The 18,403-nt window shown below is 48.8% G+C and overlaps 2 protein-coding genes across 2 annotated transcripts in view; both read right to left on the reverse strand.

Moving 5' to 3' along the window:
* Positions 1 to 18,002, reverse strand: part of LOC147635716 (uncharacterized) — a 71,416-nt gene extending 53,414 nt beyond the window's left edge. The window contains exon 1 of the mRNA XM_086803118.1: positions 17,700 to 18,002. Coding sequence (XP_086659244.1) covers positions 17,700 to 17,846 — 147 coding nt within the window. The 5' untranslated portion in view covers positions 17,847 to 18,002. The remainder of the gene's footprint in view (positions 1 to 17,699) is intronic.
* On the reverse strand, positions 80 to 2,980 carry LOC147635718 (uncharacterized). The gene is made up of 3 exons (XM_086803246.1): positions 1,319 to 2,980; positions 900 to 1,218; positions 80 to 772 (listed from the first exon to the last, which is right to left on the reverse strand). The coding sequence occupies exons 1-3, from the start codon at positions 2,749 to 2,751 to the stop codon at positions 236 to 238; spliced, it is 2,289 nt and encodes a 762-aa protein (XP_086659372.1). The 5' UTR covers positions 2,752 to 2,980; the 3' UTR covers positions 80 to 235.
* Positions 18,003 to 18,403: the final 401 nt, after the last annotated feature.

Below are 18,403 nucleotides of genomic sequence, written 5' to 3' on the forward strand. Positions count from 1 at the left end.
GCTATGGCTGAAGCAAATGAGAGTATGTCACATGTGACATGTGACTGTCACTAACACCATACATGAAAGAAACTCAAAAAAATCTAAAAATAACAACACTATCCAAGGCTCTAGCTAGTAGCCTCCAATGTCAAACATGACATAATACATCATACATGTCAAAAAATCATAAATGAAAATGAGAATGAGTCATGACTAGGTAGTAGGTACTAAGTAGATACTAGACTCTGAGAGCCTACTCATCCTCCTCTGCATCATCCAACTCAAGATCCTCATCCTCATCTGCAACATCAGATGCCTCAGAAGCTGTGGTCCAATCAGAAGAGTCATCTACAACCTCTGCTGCTGTCGCTGTCTCACATGCAACACTCGTGCTACCACCATCATCTGTGCCACGTACAAAACTCCTGCTACTGCTAGCACCATGTGTATCCCTGCCCACCCTGGCTCGAGAGCGGCTACGTGTTTGCCTGGTTCCCTGCATCGCCTCCTCATATAACATGGTGTAAATGTCCTGCTCATCAGGTGGGATCTCTCGGATGTCTTTCACTTTCTCAATGTCGATTTTGTCGACATTCACCTGAATCGGCTCTATAGAAGTACCTCTCTGCTCAAGTAGACGGAGGTTGCAATGACAATAAACCAACCGCTCTAATTGTGGAGTGGTAAATTTGTTCCTTTTCTTTGTGTGGAAAAGGGCCCATGTACTCCAATTTCTCTCACAAGGACCTGAGCTGCAGTCCTGTGAAAGCACTCTCATAGCAAGCCTCCTCTGCCAAAATTCAAACCCGAAAAATCACACATGAGACATGATTCATTATCCATGACACAGGTGAAAGCACATGCATGAATCATGATATATCATGTGACATGAGCATAAAACTTTAATGAATACTCACCAACTGTGGGGCACTTATACCATATTTCTCCCACCAAGATACAGGCTCTAACATCCCTGAATGCAACTCAGCAGTCGGTGACCCAAAATGCTTTCCTGTCTTGTTGCGGAAGGCAAGCCGCTGCTGCTCCAAGGTAGCCAACTGATCCACATCTCCACCCACCCATGCTGTGACATACTCAGTCCAACCATCCTCCAACTCCTCGCAACATGCCTGATCTTCGTGTCTCCACAAAGGATGGAGAATGTGGGCCACTGCATGGATTGGTCTATGAAACCAATCCCAACGATCTTGCCAAATAGCACGGAGGCTGGCCTTCCTAGTTTTTTGAACATTACGAATCACGAATCACGATTTAGAGTTTATATTAAATAAAGTTTAGAGCTGAAATTTAAAGAGAAGTAAAATATAATACTTACTGGATGTCAGAAATACCAGTTGCCTTTATAAGGCACTCCCCGAGCTTGTCCATGTACCCATATAAGAGGCCCATGGTGCAACCCTCCATGTCGGTGATTCGTAATACGCTGTAGAAAGGTTGTAAAATCCTCACCAATCCCTCTGCTGTTGCCCACCACTCAGCACCCATGATAGTGCTAACAAACTTATCTGACTTTGAACACTTATTTTCAGCTTCCCAGTCATACCATTCCTTGGACACCACTAGTCGTAAGAGTCCCTTTCGTACTCTTACTACTCTATCAAGCACTATGAACATATATGCAAACCTAGTGGTGGCGGGTTTACACAGCTCCAACTCACCCTGTGCCCTGTAGATAGAAAGGATCTTGGGCCGCTTTGTGACAAATTTGACAATGAAGCGAGCTGTATTTAATACTTCCTGCAACCAACCTAGCTTGCCCATATCCTCCATCATAAGATCCAAACTATGACTGGCACATGGTGTCCAAACAATGCGTGGAAACTCATCCTCAAGCATGCGGCCCATACTGACACAATTTGAACCATTGTCAGTCACAACCTGCACAATATTTTCCGGCCCAACTTCCAAAACAGCCTCACGCAAATGGCGCCAAATGAACTCTCCTGTAACCACTGTGCCTGGCTGGGATGCATCAATGGCACGCAAAAACATTGTGCCCTTGCAAGAGGACACCAAGATGTTGTACACACTTCTCTTGCGTACATCTGACCACCCGTCACAAAGCAATGAGCAACCATACTTTTCCCAAGTCTTCCTTAATGGCTGAATTTCGTGATGCACCTGTGCACGCTCTCTGCGTAGCTCTTTAGTGCGCATAGTCTCATAGTTGGGTCCCTCCCACTCGTACCCAATCCGACTGACGGCACGCATGGCACATTTCCAACGATTTGTGCGTAGTATGTTGAAAGACAAGGCACATTGTATGAAGAGCTTAGTGAGCTCTCGAGTTGCCTCTTTCACAGCCTGCTTTTGAAAACCTGCTTTGATATTGCCTCTCTTGAGAGACCCCACAACCGGCAATTTAGAACGAGCCGCTACCGGCATAGAGCTCGTACCTGTATACACACCACCTGCAAAGGAATCTTGGCTTTCAGCCACATGAGTTTTCCCCCTCTTTGCCACTGCCTCGGAGCTCTCTTCTTCCTCGACACCTGTACCTGTGTTAGAGTCTACAACCCCTTCTTGGATTTTCTTCCATTCTTGTAGACTGTCATACACAGCCTTTGGTACCCTGGGACAAGCACAAATGCCCTCACCCTTCAAGCCAGACAAATGGGCTTTGATGCGGGTTACACTCCCGCCGGTCACTAATAAGCAGAAATTGCACTTCCACTTTTCGGCCCCAGACCCACCGTATCTTCCAAGTGAGGTGACATGGGCCCATACAGCATCACGATTGCGACCCATCTCGATTCTGTAAAAAGTTCAAGAAAATTTCAGCCTTCAAAGTTCAAAGTTCAGGTTAATTTTCAGCCTTATAAATTTAATCATAATTCTGTAGTTCAGAGAGAGAGAGAGAGAGAGAGAGAGAGAGAGAGAGAGAGGTGTAAATACTAAAGAGAGAGAGAGGTGTGTAAAGAGGACGTGTGACGTGTGTGTAGAGAGAGAGAGAGAGAGAGAGAGAGAGAGAGAGAGAAATACTAAAGAGAGAGAGAGGTGTGTAAAGAGGACGTGTGTGTGTACAGAGAGAGAGAGAGAGAGAGAGAGAGAGAGAGAGAGAGAGAGAGAGAGGTGGAGAGAGAGAACGTGTCACGTGTGACGTGTGTGTGTAGAGAGAGAGAGAGAGAGAGAGAGAGAGAGAGAGAGAGACGACAGCAATGCAGCACGGCTGTGTGTGTGTAGAGAGAGAGAGAGAGAGAGAGAGAGAGAGAGAGAGAGAGAGAGAGGTGTAGAGAGAGAGAGAGAGAGGCAAGTCAGTGGTCACTCACGCTAGAGTGCGCACTGCGAGGCTGGCCGCTGGCCGCTTGAGAACCTGTGCGCCGGCGTGACTTCGAAGATGCAGGCTGCTCGGCGCTCGCACAGAAACGCACAAAAACGGCAGCCACGTTTTTTTTAACGTGGATATTGCAGTTTTGGGGAAAAAAAAAGTCAAAAAAAAAACTCGTTTCAAAAACAACGAAACGTTTCGAAACGTTTCGTATGCCTCAGGGACAGCGAAACGCGTTTCATTGCTACTATGATTGCAATTCCAAACTGCTGCATATATCTCCTTGTGCTTCTTGATAATTTCCTGTGTCCCATAGGCCATATGGCGCTATGCCACCATCTTGCCCTCTATGTATACATGGCCGTCTCTGTAATGTGCCTTTTTCCCTTTAGCGCGTGCTGCTTTAATTTGTGGCATGCATGATTTCCTATGTTGTCACTACATCCAAGTTAGGTCATCATCAAAGTAGATGGGGTCCCCTGGTAGGTTTCTCAGAATAACTCTCTGTCTCATGAAGGTTTGCCTGCTCACTTCATCTGCGAACTGTAGCACTAGGGCTTTACTTTGGGTGGGGCTGTCCTCCATATCTTGGTGAATGGAAGTGGTGCATCCTCTGCATGGCCTAATTTTATGCATAAGTTTCGGCCGTCCGCCTCAGGGGTGCACCCCTCTGTCTCTAGAATACCTGTCACACGTATGTTCAGGCGACGTCTTCTCTTCATCTAGTGTGGATTGGACCATGTGCGTGTCCTCTTGTACTTCTTTCTTAATGTTTTTTTTGACCACTTCCACCCATCCTTCTCTTACCGCTTCCATCTTGCCCTCCAGGGTTTTGGTAATCGTCTGGGTGAGCTCCTCCTTCATGGCTTCTTTGTCTGCCTCGAGGATTTCCCCTTCTTCTGGGCGTTCACGCAGTGAAGCTACTTCGCCTTTAAGCTGGGCAATCTCCTCCTGCATACAGCTCTACCTCTACGGTAGACTGCCCATTTTCCTTGTTTCCTTGCTTCGTATACTTTATTGAGTTCTTGTTTCCTGTTTTTTAGTTGTGTGGCTGTGAGTTCATCCGCCATCCACACCTTCGTTCCCTTCAGTGACCTTGTTTGCTTCATGACTTTAATTTTGTCTTTCATATCTGCGTACCTCAAAACCACATGTTTTCCTTTGATTGCCACTGAGGGATCTCCAATGTTGATGAAAGGGATAGCTCTGCACAACTTTCTTTGTAGAATCTCGCATTCCGGGACATAAGTATCATTCGCAATCTCCTCGTCCTCCAATACCTCTACCTATTCCCAACCCTCTGACAAACCACCCACCCTAATTTCTTTTGCAATCCATTGCTGCTCGTTCTCTTCATTAATCTGTGATATTACTTCTTTAATGAGAATTTCTTTAGGCTGTGGATCAAGTAAATTTACCTGTGTGATTTCCTCCCTGTTTTCTTTTTCGTGGTGTTGTTCCTTAATCTGTTTCTCCAGGGTTGAAAGATGTTGTTTTGTCTGATGTAGTTCATTTTGCAAGGCTGAATTTGTTTGCTGAAGATGTTGAATCATGCTCAGGAGGTACCGCTCCCATGGTGATGGTTTTTCATTGGGTTTGGTAGGAGGGGAGAGAAGGGTTTTGGAGAAGGTTTTCTTGCTGGCCATGTCAAACTGCTGGACTGTTTGAGAGGTTGCTCTTCACGAACCCCACCCCCATGAGGTGCAAGCCCTTACCTGCTTGGAGGTGGGTTACAACCCTACCCTACAACTAAGGTGCGCAGGTGGGCAATAGGTGCACAGGTGGTATGTGAGTAGCAGGAGAGATGGGCAACGGGAAAGAGAGAGAGAGAGAGGGAGAGTTATGTTGCTGCCTTGGGGGCCTGAGCAAGGGCAGGTGGGAAAGGGCAGGCACAGGTTCGAAATGGGCAGGAGGTGGCGAACAGTGAAGCGGGCGAGAGAGAGAGAGAGAGAGAGAGAGAGAAGCGAACAAGGGCGGGTGGGATACTTGGGCGCAGAGAGACACGCGCACAGGTTCGAAATGGGGCAGGAGGCGGCGAACAGTGAAGCGGGCGAGAGAGATGGAGGGGACAAAGGGCGGGGTGCAGGCGGGCAAGAGGGCGCACAGGTGGGAGGGAGGGGAGGGAGAGATGCGCAGGAGAGAGAGACGGGGGGAGGGCAGAGAGAGAGCGAAGGGCAGGCAACGTGAGGGGGGAGCGCAGGTAGGCAGCAGGAGGGGGGGGCGAAGGGCAGGCAGCGCGAGAGAGCGTAGGCAGGCAGGCGAGGCAGGAGTGCTTTGGCGGGTGGGTGGGTGGGTCGGTGGGAGGGGAGGGGAGGGGCGGAGAGTAGGCAAGGGCGAGGGAGGGGCTGGGTGAGAGTGGAGGGTGGGCGAGAGGGGAGTGCGAGGAGGGTAGGCGAAGGGGAGGGCGAGGGCAAGGGGGGTGGGGGAGGGGGAGGGCGAATGGCGGAAGGGTGGGCGAGAGGGGAGGGCGAGGAGGGTGGCGAGGTAGGTGGGTGAGAGGGGAGGGCGAGGGCGAAGGGGTGGGCGAGAAACAAGCAACAGCACGAACAGCGAACAGCGAACAGCAAACCAGCGAACCAGCCTGCGAGAGAGAGAGAACCAGCGAACCAGCGAACAGCAGTCCAGCCTGCGAGAGAGCGAGAGAGAGACGGGGGGGAGGGCAGAGAGAGAGAGAGAGAGCTCCCTGCGCCTGCTGCCCTCCCTTCGTCCTGTGCCCAGCACCGCCTTTATCCACCTACACTTTCTCCCACTACTCCCCCAGCCATGCATGCATCAGCCCCAGCACCCCCCAGGCGCACTTCCTTCCCATTTTTCCTCTTCTGCATGCTCTTCTCCCCACGGCGCCCCTCCTGCACACACCTCTCCCCGACCCCAGCCATGCACGCATCAGCCCCAGCACCCCCCAGGCGCACTTCCTTCCCATCTTTCCTCTTCTGCATGCTCTTCTCCCCGCGGCGCCCCTCCTGCGCACACCTCTCCCCGACCCCCTCCACTTCCTCCTCCTCCTGCTCTAGTTCGGGGTGGGAGATCTATCACTCCCTTTTTTCCCTGTTTCCATCTTCCTGGTTTCCAACCTTCAGCCCTCCTCTTGACCCACTCTTGCTCACCCTACGCCACCCCCCCACCCCCCCCCCTTTCCCTCTTCTTGGAGGACTCTATAGCAGCCGCTCCGTCTACTACCCAAACCAACGCAGCACGCAGATGCACTTTTTCTATTGAGGAATTCCAGATTTTGGCCTCTTCTATCGCCGCCGTGGAGGACACCACTCTAGTCTACAAGCTTTTGTTGTCGAAGCCGCCCAGCACGAGGGTAGGTTAGAGATCTACTGCAGGCAGTTGGTTGGCAACCAAGGCTGGATCACCAACATTCAGTTCATCACCAAGGGCTATTTGAGGATAGAGTTCGACTCCTCGAGCCTCGCCACAAGTGTAAGAGGCACCCCAGGCCTGCTAATCTGAGGATTAGCTGCAGGTACATAACATTCTTCCCCTCCCCAGACATTTCCACTCTTGTTGGAAACAAAATCTATCTAAGCAAGAAAATCGGGGAACCTATGCTGTAAACTAGCAATTGTCTCCCACGTCGAGTCCTCCTCTGCCCGATCTTTCCACTTAATTTTATATTCAGGGATCAACTTATTTCTAAGTTGCCTTTCCTTGAAATCAATCACATGTGGAACATAGAACAGGTCATCAACCTCACAAGCTCCTAAGGAGTCACAATGCTATCCTCAGCTCCCAGCATCTCTTTCAAACTACTAACACGAAAGACTGGATTGCCTAGCACTATCATGCGCAAACTCAACCATCGGGATGTACCTCTCCTAGTCTGAATCCTGATGGTCTCTTGGAGACATATGCACGAGGCATATCCTCCAAAGTCAGATTCACCCTCTCCGTTTGCCCATTGGACTAAGGATAATCAAAGGAACTCAAACTCAGCTTGGTTTGTTCATCTCCTATTGGTGGCTATTTTGGTGTCTACGGGTGCCCTTCCCATGCTCAGGCACCCCCCCCATATTTTTCCCTATTTTTATTGGGCCTTTGTTACGACCCTGTGTTTTTCTCTGGACAGTATGCAAGTGTGCACGGGGACATGGTGGACAATGTGAATGGCATCAGATTAGAGTTAAAAAGGAAGCCCATGTGTGGACAACCCCAAGTGTGAAGGGGGCAAAGATACTTTAATTTAAAAAGGTTTTATAACCTTTGGTGGGCAAAAAATTAAAATTTTAAAGGTTTTAAAACCTTGGGAGGCCCCTAAGCAATTTATATAATATAGAGGCTACTCCATTTTTGGAGGCCCACGACTCTCTTCTTTTCTCTCTCTCTTGCTTTTGGGGAGGAGGCGTGCATGTTGGCTGCATGGAGAAGAAGAGAACCACACCTGCGTGGAGAGTACCCCTATAGAACTGCTGGTCGTACGGAACAGGCAGCTGGGTACTGTACGGAACAGGCGGCTGCATGTTTACTGGCGGCTGGATGTACAGGCAGGTACAGCTGCTGTAGGTACAGTGTACAGCTGCTGCAGGTACAGGCGACGCAGGTCAAGCTGTTGCAGGTACAGGCGGCACAGGCATGTACAGCTGCAGGTACAGTCCACGAGTTCAGCTGTACGACTGCAGATTCAGGTGTACGACTATACGACTGCAGGCATATGTGTACAGACAGGTACAGCTGGTACAGGCGGCTGACGACAGCTAATACAGGAGACCGCTACACACTATTTGGTACGGGTGGCTGCTGGTGTTGACCTGTTCGGATAGGTGGCTGTAGGCGTGTGCTTTTTTTGAAGAACGCTGTGTCTTTACAGAAAGGAGGGGCTGGTTTTTCATGAACACAGACATCATGTCGATGGCGTTCAACTGATGGAACTTTCAGCTTCTCTTTGCTTTGGGTTCGGGACTGTTTTGGGACTGTTTATGGGCTGTTTTTGTTTGGCTGCAAATTCAACTATGTACTTGGGTTATTGGCTGCAAGTACAGGTCACGTGGTTATGTTTTCTTGGCATGGGAGTGATGCAAGCTCGCATGGCTGCGTGCTCATGGAGCAGATTGTTTTCTTCTTGCTAGAAAGGAGCAGAGGGACCTACAGTTATGGGCATCTCTATGTTTCTAGATGTTTCAAGAGGGAACAGGTAACTAGATGTATGCCGTGTTTGGCACTGTTGTTGAATGGTGCCATGAATGGTTCTGTATGGAAACAAGACAGAAGTTTCAAAGGGAAATAGGCCTAAGGGTTTCATGTGGACAGGTCGTAGGTTTCTCGAGGAAGCATGTTTTTGGGTTTCTCCAGGAGATAGGTCACATGCAGGCAGAATGTACAGGAATGGACACATGTTTGGTACAGCCTTGCTACCGATTGGGCAGGGGACAGGGAATCCATGACAGAGATGGATAGTACCCTTGAAAGGTAGAGAGGGTTGGTACAGGTGTGTCGACTGTATGGTATGCTGTGCTGTGATACGAGTTCTCTTCTGAGAGACAGTTTGGGAGTGTGTTGTGATGCAGAAGCACTGGATGTGTCAGGGTGTGATGCTATTCATAGGGTGAGAGGCTATGGATGGTTGTGGCAGCCCTGATCATGGGAGAAAGCTTCTGTATGCAGACTCAATGTGTGGGAGTGTTTTGATATGAACAATGGCTGGATTTGTTTGTGGATGCCGTGTGGACAAGAAGCCATGATGCAGATTCTTTGCAGGCTTCAGGAGTTCTACTATGACGGCTGAGTTCCCAGCCTTATTGTAATCAAAGCTCTTATAATCAATTAAAGAAATACCGCAAGGGGCGCCACTGCGTTTTGGGGCCAATCGGTGTCCGTGTACTGTTTGCAGGAGCACTCTAGCTCCCCCTGTTTGTTTTCCTTTTCTAGGTTCTCAATGGCGTTGAAGTGTTTTATGTGTGAGTGTTTGTTTCACCGCCCGTCAGATTTTCTGAAGGCCGGTTTCAGCCTCTGATGTGGGTTGCCCATTTTTCAGGTCATGTAGGAGTTTATGAAAAAGTCGGCTAGCTCATATGGAGTGTGTATATATGTTGCCCTTTCCCCTCACTTTTCATCATCGCTTTTGGTCATTTGGTGAGCACCTTCAGCCCTCTGCCTACAGAGACCATGTAACGCGCGGAAGCTCTGGGTAGTCTTCTTTCAGCCCTAAACACTCTTGGAAACCTTCTGATGCAAAAACGCACCATCTGATGCAAAAACGCAGGTAGAGAGAGAGTAGAGAGAGAGAGAGAGAGAAGTGCTGGAAATTTAGTATATACTATGATACAAAAAGGTACATATCTTTGCAGCCCTTGGTTGCCCTCTTGAAAAGGTGGTTAACCCTAAAATCTGTCCCCTTGGGACCTCTAATGATCCAATCCCCTAGTGGGAGAGAATGAATAAAACAAGGAACAAGGAGCCCTATTTATAGCCCTTGGAGTATGTGGGAAACTGGCCGACTGCTGGTCGGCCAGTTGCAAGTTCATAAAAATCTATTAAATGCAGCCGACTGGATGTCCTTGATGCGCCTGCTGCCTACACCTTGCTGACGTCAGCCGACAGCTCTTCTGGCAACCAGCACCCTCTGTCCTGCAGCCGACAGCCCCTCTGATCCATGCTTTTGCTCCAAGTCCTGCTCCATGTCCATCTTCTACTGGTTCATGGTCTTTATCTGTTTGCCTCTTCTGGATCTAGCCCAGAGAATGTCCATGGCATCTGTGATGCACATGACATCCCCCTATGCTAAACTTGATGACGGGAATCCAACCTGCTCTTGGATGACTGTCATCATCCCAATCCTGTCCTGAAGTCCCCCTGTCATCTTCCATCCCTGGCAAACCTTTTTCTCTGAAAATCCGATCTGTTCTCCAAACCACTCTGTCTCTGATGAAAATCTATGCATCTGGTCTTCCTCTAGTCCACAATCCATTCCTGCCCTGACTCTGAACACCGTCTTGGTCTTCATTCCTGGAACTGAGTCTGGCACTCTCACATCACCCTTGGAGGATCAACCTCCCTTGGGACCGTTCCCTTAGAACCTATCTGGCTCACGGAACTGCCATCCCCATCTGGCACTGTGGAACACCACCAACAAACCTCCTGGGAGTTCTTCTCGATCTGTGTTCCCGCCTTGGGCTTCGAATCCGTGTACTTTCCTGTAGGCTGTACCTTGGACCTGTACACCATCATCTGGGACTGAATCAGTGTTTAGCTTTGCTGAGCCTGATGCTCTGATACCAATGTAACGCGCGGAAGCTCTGGGTAGTCTTCTTTCAGCCCTAAACACTCTTGGAAACCTTCTGATGCAAAAACGCACCATCTGATGCAAAAACGCAGGTAGAGAGAGAGTAGAGAGAGAGAGAGAGAGAGAGAAGTGCTGGAAATTCAGTATATACTATGATACAAAAAGGTACATATCTTTGCAGCCCTTGGCTGCCCTCTTGAAAAGGTGGTTAACCCTAAAATCTGTCCCCTTTGGGACCTCTAATGATCCAATCCCCTAGTGGGAGAGAATGAATAAAACAAGGAACAAGGAGCCCTATTTATAGCCCTTGGAGTATGTGGGAAACTGGCCGACTGCTGGTCGGCCAGTTGCAAGTTCATAAAAATCTATTAAATGCAGCCGACTGGATGTCCTTGATGCGCCTGCTGCCTACACCTTGCTGACGTCAACCGACAGCTCTTCTGGCAACCAGCACCCTCTGTCCTGCAGCCGACAGCCCCTCTGATCCATGCTTTTGCTCCAAGTCCTGCTCCATGTCCATCTTCTACTGGTTCATGGTCTTTATCTGTTTGCCTCTTCTGGATCTAGCCCAGAGAATGTCCATGGCATCTGTGATGCACATGACAGACCACTCCTTGCCAACGGGATTATTGTATCCATCTTTTTCTTGAGGATTAGTACATCAGCATTTTTCTGTTTTCTCATCTCTCACTTGGAGCTTCAATGTTTTGGTCATTCGTCTACATCTTTCTGCTGCCCTCTAACATGGTATCAGAGCTAAGGTGTCTATACCTGGAATCGTTGAGTGGAGGCTGATTGGTGCTGATTCTTGCCGCGTTTTCACGCGAACTTGGTGGCTACCCGCAGAGTTTCACACCTGCGTTTTATTCTCCGGAGGGGCAGATCTGCATTTTTTTACGTTTTTTCCTCCTCTCTCCTCACTTTCTATCCCACCCACTCTCCCTACAAGTGCACAGAGCAAGTCTTGTGCTTTTTTGGTGTCTACGTTTTTCAAAGGGGATACATCATGGCACTCGTTCAACCTCGGGCAATTCACATACCCACTTTTCCGACTTTTCCTTCAAATGCAAAATTGGCACAAACTACGACATTTGGAAAGTCATAGTGGAAGCAATCTTGGAGACAAACGATCTTCTAGAGTTCATCGCTCACCCGGACACTATAGAGGAAGAGGATACGAGGGATACCCTTATTCACGAAGCTGCTCTATGGGATCGGCTTAATGCCCGTGCTTGATCATTCATCCTTCTACCCACTTCATGACAAGTTCCATAAGATTTTTTTTCGAAATAATCTCCCTCCCCAGCTCCCCCCGTCCAAATCGGAGGACCACAAGATCGATCTCCCCCCAGGCTCGAAACCCCTGAGCAAGCCTCCATATCGCCTTTCCAAGGCAATGGAATCGGAGTTGGACCGCCAACTCCAAGAATTGTTGCAACCTAGCTTCATCCGCCCCAGCATATCGCCACTTGCAACACCGATCCTGTTTGTCAAGAAGACAAATGGGTCTTCTCATTTTTGTGTCGATTATCATGCACTCAATAAGCAAGGTCAAAATTGGTGCCATCCAGCTTTGAAGATTTGGGAATATTGGGAAGAATGGGTATATGCACTGATGGTGCTTGAAGCAAGGGCTGTTCCACAATTCAGCCATGATCCCACAATAGAATGTTGTAAAGAGTACTTACTGCTTCAAAAAAATAACACAACCAAGAAGAGGGCTGCAGATCAGCCACAAAAAACGCAACTGTATGGAGTGCTCTCTCTCTCTCAAGGCAGCACCACACTGAAAACGCAAACCCTAGATGATGAGGGAAAGCTTAGAGGAGGATGAAGATGAGGCTGGGGATAGAGGAAGGGCTGTCAGAAGGGTAGGGTGGGAGGCTGAAAAACGCAGCCAAGAACTGCCGGCTAAGCACCAAGGAAAAGAGGGCAACAGAAAGGGGAGGGAGGAGGGGCTGAAAACGCAACCTCTAGGGCTGTAGAGAGGAGGAGCAGCAGAAACGCAGCCACCAATTCTGTCCAACAGCCGGGAAGCATAAAACACACCTCTCCAATGTCCCGATGATGATGCCCGGGCTGAAACAGGCCGCCTTGATGAAACACAGCACCCCTTGATGATGACAATGCTGGCCGCCTCTGAAAAACACAGAATTCAGCAGCTTCTTCACGATGAAATCCTTCGAAAAGATGCCTGGTGCTCTGATACCATGTCAGAGTGCATGCGGAAGCGGTACGGAGACATGAGAATGAGAGAAACACGATAGAAATCTGAATATATGAAGCAAGTACAACAGCCCTGCGTGGAGCAGTGTGTGACTCTGTGGGTAGGGCTTGTGCTATGGATGGAGAAGAAAGTGATGGATAGGAGTGAGAGCATGGGGGCACATATATATACCCCCTCTAGGAGCTGGCCGACTGGTCCTTAAAAGGACAAAAGGAGTGTTGGAAGTTTGGCGATTTCGAGCTTGTGATCTATGGCTAGAGCGTGCCTTGGATTATCCCATAAGTGGAAGCTGTTAGAAGTCATCTCCTGTCTTTATCAGACACTAGGGCCTCTGTTGTGGGTGTGCCCGCCTTGTATAGGTGTTTTATCATTTTTCCTCGCCCCCCGTATTTTTTCCCCATTTTTCCTTGGTGTGGGTGGATGCCACATGCTGGCAGGAGCTTCTGATGCTAGCCGACTGCACTCATGTGTTCCTAAAAACTGGCCGACTTGATCAGAGGAGGTCGTGGTGTTTTTCTGCTGGCCGACTGGCTTTGCCCAGTCGTGGAGGGCTGGTGGCACTTCATGCGCTGGCCGACTGCCTCCATGGGGCCATATAAATAGGCCCCATGATCCCCACTTTGTACTCATTCAGTTTTTCTCAGGATCTTGTGTATAGAGAAGAGTTTACACGCCTATCTCTCTATCTTTCTTGTGCTGTCTATTTTCTGCACTCTACTTGCTCTTGTGGTCTCAAGTTTGGTTATCATTTCCGCTGCGTATTTTGACATGGTATCAGAGCCCTAGGCTCTTGATAGATCTTGGGAGTTTTCTAAGCAAGAGGGGGATAGTTAAGTTGCTGATTGGTGGACTGTTTTGGACTGTTCGGGAAGAGAAGTTGCAAGAGGAAGGCGGGCTAAGGTGCTGGACAGCCACTTGCAGGTTTAGTGTTTTTTTCCCACCCACCCACCCTTTTTTAGTTACATCCCCGCGATGGCAGATTTGTTAGAGATGGCTGAGAAGCATGTGAAGATTCCTCAGCAGCAATCATGAAGACTCCGGCTTTTGTGCACCTGGAGGTGGTGGACACCGATGTTTCATTTTCTTCAGGCAGGTAGGAGATTGGAGGACTCTCCGCAACGGATACTCGGGAGTGGATTCTAGATAGTGGTGCTTCCAGGCACATGACTCCTTCCTGTTCCGGTTTACAGGATCTTTGCAAGTTTTCTCGTCACATTTTTACTGGGGATACATCCACTATCCCAATTCACAGTGAGGGCAGGTTGGAGATAGTTCCCGATGGCAAAGGGGGGAAGCATTCCTCCCAGGTGTTGTATGTTCCGTCACTTGGTTTTCATCTGTTGTCAGTACATCAGGTTTGCAAGACTGGCGTACAGGTGGAGTTTGATGAGCATTTTGTTGCTCTCCGGGACAAAGCAACAGGCCAAATAGTTTGGGAAGGTGGAGTGGAGAATGGAGTTTACAAGCTTTTACCACTCTCTCCCAGGTCCTCATGTTTGTGATGAGTGGCAGTCTGGTAATGGCCACTTAAGTGTGGATACGCTGCAGGTGCACGCTTTCCGGGACCAGATGGTGGATAGCTTGCCAGTAGATGGCAGCAGTTGGCAGGAACTCTCCAGTACTGATGCTGGTAGTTCTTGTGTTCGTCAGTCAGAGTAAACTGAACAGGTAACTTATGCTCTGATGTCTCGTAGTATTCGGGACAAAGAACCTCCTGTAGATGAGGATGTTCTTTCCACGGGGACCTTTTGGAAAGCCAGGCAGGTGGCAGTTGATTACTTGCAGAAGGAGGTGGTTTCTCCAGGCTTTGTGGTTCCGAATTCAGAGGGGGTGGTTGACAAGTTTCAGAAGGCCTTGCGTGGTCTTCAGAAGGTTTCCAGGACTTGGTTTTGCACCGTAACAGGTGTTGATCCTTGTGAGCAGTGTGATGCCTCTTTGACTCAGAAGCAGAATGGTTCATTGATCTGGTTGATGGACACCAGATTGGACGGGAGCTTCCTGATGAGGCAGTTGAGCTCATGGTTGCAGATGACTCTTTGGGAGACAGGATTGCGTTTCTTGTGGTTTTTGCGGCATGCGAAGGATCATGGACTCTTACACACAGGAGGGGGATTGATTGATGGAGTCCGACTCCAAGGTTGGAGTGACTCAGTTTGGGGAGGAGATCTACTTCAGGCCCAGGAGCAGTTTTTTGGAGCAGTACGAGGCAGTCATCGTTTACCTTGTCAACGACAGAGGCAGAGTACCGGGCTACTTGTGATGCTCCTTGTGAGGTGGTGAGGATGCAGAGGTTGCATTGCAGGTTTGGGCTTCCACTGGAGAAACCCATGGTCATCCAGAGGCACTTTGTTCGTGAACAAATCGTTGCTGATGACATCTTGCTAGAGTTCTGTTCGACGAAGGATAGTACGGTGGACCTCTTCACGAAGTCGCTATCTCACGTTTTGCTCAGGCAGCACCCCAGCTCCCTGTGGTTGGTTTCACAGCCAAGAGCTGAGAGGGGGTGTTAGAAGTCATCTCCTGTCTTTATCAGACACCAGGGCCTCTATTGTGGGTGTGCCCACCCTGTATAGGTGTTTTATCATTTTTCCTCACCCCCTATATTTTTTCCCCATTTTTCCTTAGTGTGGGTGAATGCCACATGCTGGCATGAGCCTCTGATGCTGGCCGACTACCCTCATGTGTTCCTAAAGACTGGCCGACTTGATCAGAGGAGGTCGTGGTGTTTTTCTGCTGGCCGACTAGCTTTGCCCAGTCGTGGAGGACTGGTGGCACTTCATGCGCTGGCCGATTGCATCCATGGGGCCATATAAATAGGCCCCATGATCCCCACTTTGTACTCATTCAGTTTTTCTCGAGATCTTGTGTATAGAGAAGAGTTTACACGCCTATCTCTCTGTCTTTCTTGTGCTGTCTATTTTCTGCACTCTACTTACTCTTGTGGTCTCAAGTTTGGTTATCATTTCCACTGCGTATTTTGATAGAAGCATGGAAAGTTGAAGCGCCATATATAGGGTGTGGTGGCACCTTGTCATAGTCATCTCCTCCGGCCGGTGTTTTGGGAAGCAACTCACCGAAAGATGGGAGCCTGGTGAAGGGATGCTGCAGTGCCCATTGGGGGTGTTCGTGGAGCTCGATGGTGATGCGTCTCCTATGTGCGTTAGTCTTCCGCTGCGCATTCTGACATGGTATCAGAGCCCGGGCGCGTGTGGTCATGGGCGGCTCAGGCGTGTGTGGTTCTGGGCGACCCCCCTCGGTGGCTTGCAGAGCTCGAATCGATGGAGGGTGTTGGAAGGTTGGCGATTTCAAGCTTGTGATCTATGGCTAGAGCGTGCCTTGGATTATCCCATAAGTGGAAGCATGGAAAGTTGAAGCGCCATATATAGGGTGTGGTGGCACCTTGTCATTGTCATCTCCTCTGGCCGGTGTTTTGGGAGGCAGCTCACCGGGAGATGGGAGCCCGGTGGAGGGATGCTGTAGTGCCCGTTGGGGGTGTTCGTGGAGCTCGATGGTGATGCGTCTCCTACGTGCGTTAGTCTTCCGTTGCGCATTCTGACAAGGAGGACAAAAATAAATAATGCTAGAAGGCCCATAAAAGGTGCCTTGTCATAAACAGAGACAGAGTACCGGGCTACTTGTGGTGCTCCTTGTGAGGTGGTGAGGTCGCAGAGGTTACTTGGCAGGATTGGGTTTCCACTGGTGGAATCCTTGGTCATCCAGAGGAACTTTGTTCATGAAAAGATCGTTGCTGATGACATCTTGCTAGAGTTCTGTTCGACGGAGGACAGTGTGGTGGACCTCTTCACGAAGTCGCTATCTCAGGCGTTGCTCCGGCGGCACTCCAGCTCCCTGGGGATGGTTTCACAGCCAAGAGCCGAGAGGGGGTGTTAGAAGTCATCTCCTGTCTATACCTATTTACCAGGGCCTTTGTTGTGGGTATGCCCGCCCTTTTAGGTGTTTTCTCATTTTTCCTCACTGCTCCTATTTTTCCCCCATTTTTCCTATTTTTTATGTGGCTTGGGTGGCAGTCTTGTGGTGGCAGGAGGACCTTGATCTTGGCCGACTGCATCTGTGTGTTTGCTGGAGGTGGCCGACTGTATGTGACAGGTCGTGGACCCCTCTGATGCTAGCCGACACACCTTGCAGCTGACCGACTGGTGTTTATGCTGGTCGTGGAGATATAGAGTTTGTTGGCTATCCCATGGGCAGGCCGACTGCAGTATTGGGGCCATATAAAATGGCCCCACAGCCCCTTGTCACTTTGTGTCTTGTATTTCCGGGATCTTGTGTATATAGAGCAGAGTTACACGCCTATCTCTCTACTTCTCTTGTGCTGTCTATTTTCTGCACTGTGCTTGCTCTTGCGTTTTCAGATTTTGTCATCATCTCCGCTGCGTATTCTGACATATTCTTCCAGTATGTGACATGCATGGAGTATGCTAAACACTTTGCATATTCCCTGAGGATCCATTGGACCCTTGACCTAGAGCATCATATCTTCATATCAGCGACCAGATTAACTAAATGTATGGAGTATGCTGAACACTATGAGGACTCCATAAGGAGTCTTGTAACAAGAATAAACTTGGGTTTTCTTGAAACGCTTGGCACTAGTATACTCCATAAAAGTTGTGTCAAATGCTGTCTGGACTGCATACTCCATATTCATATCAACGTGATGTGCTGAACACTATGCATACTTCATAACTGCATAGCAGCAGAAAAATTAGGTTTGTCTTGAAAGGTAGTGTAATCCATATCCAAAGACCAAATAACCTAATGAACAAAAATCAGGGTTAATGTTTTTCTTTTTCCGTGAATTTGTGTTGTTGTTGTTGTTGTTGTTGTTGTTGTGTTGTGTTGTGTGTGTGTGTGTGTGTGTGTGTGTGGGTGGTGTTTTGTTTTGAAGGGGTACCACTGAACATAATACACGGCACGAAGATCTACCTGTTGACCTTCAATATAAGCATACTTACAGGTGTAGGGAACCTTGCAGGAATCGAGAAGGAGAAATTGGTAGACTGTCCAATGTTTCTGAGAAAAGGGCACATCTGGACGCCCTCAGCAATCATGCGATCGAATGGCAGGTTCTCTCCAAAGCGCTCACTTCCAAAGAAATCCATGGCGGCGGCAGGTTAAACAAGACAATTGCGAGTGGGAGCAGATCAAAATACTGGCGAGCAATGTTGCAAATAAAGTCCGAAAGCGTGGACGAAAGCTCGGACTTTGCTGTTGCGACTTATAATGCAAAATCGCAGACGGTAGACACGTGCCTCAATGCCATAGTCAAGCTTTTAGGTGAATAATAATAGGTAGGTAGATCGATGGTTGGTGGGGATGTTAGGAAATGGGTGACTTGATAATAGTGAAAGTAAACCCATCTATCATGACTCAATATATTATATGGTGGGCATAGGATTTCATACCAACCATGTGGAATAAGCTCAGGAAGTAGAAGACTCTAGTGTTGTGTGAGTGGTATCAGACAAATCTGGGACAACAATAGAGGCCACTAAACTTGCAGATGCTAGTAACAAAGCACACCACACTCCAATAATGTTTCCATTAAAAAAATACATGGAATCTTGCTTGTGTTCGTTTAAAAAATGACACATCATTGGGCCTTTCACATCCCCCCCCCTCCCCTTCACGTTTCCATATGCAACAAAAAAAAATAGCT

The sequence above is a fragment of the Cibotium barometz genome, chromosome 9, assembly GCF_041138505.1.
Source record: "Cibotium barometz isolate CiBa-2024 chromosome 9, ASM4113850v1, whole genome shotgun sequence".
Classification (NCBI taxonomy): Eukaryota; Viridiplantae; Streptophyta; class Polypodiopsida; order Cyatheales; family Cibotiaceae; genus Cibotium; species Cibotium barometz.